This window comes from Fukomys damarensis, unplaced genomic scaffold (assembly GCF_012274545.1).
Source record: "Fukomys damarensis isolate Sample0158 unplaced genomic scaffold, DMR_v1.0_HiC HiC_scaffold_13, whole genome shotgun sequence".
Lineage (NCBI taxonomy): Eukaryota > Metazoa > Chordata > Mammalia > Rodentia > Bathyergidae > Fukomys > Fukomys damarensis.
In genome coordinates this window covers 22,882,634-22,884,946 of record NW_022900925.1, presented here as the reverse complement: position 1 = coordinate 22,884,946, position 2,313 = coordinate 22,882,634, and the positions used below count along the sequence as shown (strand labels likewise).

Here is a 2,313-nt window from a genome sequence, read left to right as displayed (position 1 = left end):
AACACACCTATGTCTCAGAAGCCATGTCTGAGAGGCCACAAGGTCTCAGTCCTGTGCGGGAAGAGGACACAGGAGAAGCTGGGATTGAGTTCTGTTATAAAAAGGTTGCAAAGGCTAGGGATTTAGCTCAGTGGTTTCACCACCTGCCTGGCAAATGCAAGGGCCCAAGTTCGATCCCCGGTACAGAAAAAAAAAAAAAAAAAAAAAAGTTGCAGAGAGAGCAGCAAGGGGAAAAACTACATTCCCTCCTGGTTTGGAATTGGGCAGAGAGATGTGTCCCATGTTCTTCTCCTTTGATCTCAGTAACCTGAGCTTTTGGGCTGGTGACCATTTCATCACTGTCACCCTCCTGCCACACAGAGCTCAGCAGACAGGTACTGTAGGAACCGCTCCCCTCCTTCCAAGTGAAACAGAGCCAACACCTTGGTACAGAAACAAGGGAAACACTCCCTGATGTTTAATCTGACTTCTGATAACAGCCTAATGGGCATCACACACACTTCCAGACCCTGTGGTGGGAAACCCTGGTGGGGAAGGGGGGAGGACAGAGACTCAGAATAGTTGTGGAGGGGCCTGAAATCCAAGACCTGGGGTGAAGCGCAGGGCTGTGAGGGGGAGCCTGTTGGGGGTACATTCCATTGGTTCCCACGGGGGGGGGCACCAGAAGCCTGGGTCCCCCACCCTCACCTCAGGTGCCTCAGAGTTTGGGGTAGGAGGGCATATGAGATATTGTCATCCTCCTCCATCCCTCTGGTGAACCAGGGGACAAGGGTGTGAAGACAAGAGTGGGCAGCCCTCTTCCTTACCCTCCTGGCCACTCTAAAGTGTGGGGGAGGGGAGCCACCACCTCTGTTTCAGAGGGAGGCTCAGAGAGGGCAAGACACTTGCCCAATCATGCAGCACAGCAGGGACTGAAACCCAGTGCAATGGTCTGCCCAAGGTCAGGGCAGCTGCTGTAGGGGGTGGCAGGTGCTGTAGGGGTGTGCTGCCCCCGGTGGGGGAGGGGGTGGAGGCCAGTGGGGGAAGCGGAAGAGAGAATCACAGATTCCCCACACACTGGATCGTAATGATAAAGCCCCCAGCAATGACCCTTCCCCCAGCCTCCTCTCCATCGTTCTGGGCTACCTGATTTCCTGGCTTAGGTGCTGCAGCCTTGGCTAAGCTGGTCAAAGCTGGATTGTTGTAGGTGACCCCTGTAACCAAGGGTCCCTGACATCCTCCCAGCGGACCAGGGCCAGGGGCTCAGCCTCAAAAAGAACTTCCTTTGGTGGGGGGCAAGGGACACGGCACCGTTTCTCTTTCTCTCCAAGTCCCCCATTAACCCCTCAGGGCATTTCCTAGAATCGTTATTATTGTTATTTCTAAATCAGTACAAAACTGACAGTGATCAGCTCCGGTGACGAGAGGTAGAAACCAGGCCAGGTGGCCGGAAAAAATGGGGTGGAGTGAGTTAGGGCACGGGGATAACTGGTGTTGGAACAGCGGTGTCAGATCCTGAGGGCCTCCACCTATGGGTGGGGATGCAGGCACCTCCCTCAGGCACAGGGGTCCCATGATTCTCTTCCCAGCTCCTGCCCAGAAGAATCAGGGCACCCTGAGATCTGAGACAGGCAGAACTTGGGGTAATCAGAGCGGGGTGGGATGGGGAGACAGAGCCATCACTGGCACAACGTGACCCCCTCCTGGGCATCACTCTGCCAGCCACCAACAGACCCCCAGAACTCCACATCCCCCAGTCAGGCAGATCCCCTGGAGCAGGAGGTAACAGAGGGCTGGAACCTGGCATCAGGGGAAGGAATCTATCCTTTGGGAAATTCCCTCTCCACGCTGTTAAAGCGAAATAAAAATTTTAACCCACGGGGTGATCTGGCTTTGGGGTCAGGATGGGGGTGAGGGGCACCCGGCAGGGACGGACCATCGAGTTAAGGCTGGAAGGTAGGTTGTTGTGTCTCTGGGGGCTGTTTGGGCAGGGAGGTCTCCCTGGGAGCAGGAAGCTCAGCCTTATCCCCCTGACTCATCTGGGACCTCAACCCTCAGACCTCTTGATTGTGGTCCGTGGGCCACCTGCATCTCTCTGCCCTGTGCCAGTGGCGCTGACGGTCAGATGGCCTGGCATCGCGAAGCTGCCAGGATCTGTGACCAGGAGATGGACAAAATGAGAGCCCTGTGAGCGGAGCTGGGGGTAGGGAGGGAGACCGGAGGGCGGATAGACAGGGAAGAAGTAACAGACAGTCGGGCAGACAGACACGGGGAAAGACTGACGCGCTCTGGAGGGGACTGGTGGGGGCCCGGCCAAGGCAGCAGCACCTCCTC

General features: G+C 56.5%; 1 protein-coding gene across 1 annotated transcript in view; it reads right to left on the bottom strand.

Moving 5' to 3' along the window:
* Positions 1-2,026: 2,026 nt before the first annotated feature.
* The window catches only part of Rasl10b (RAS like family 10 member B), a 6,446-nt gene continuing 6,159 nt past the window's right edge, over positions 2,027-2,313 (bottom strand). The window contains exon 4 of the mRNA XM_010621760.2: positions 2,027-2,133. Coding sequence (XP_010620062.1) covers positions 2,027-2,133 — 107 coding nt within the window. The remainder of the gene's footprint in view (positions 2,134-2,313) is intronic.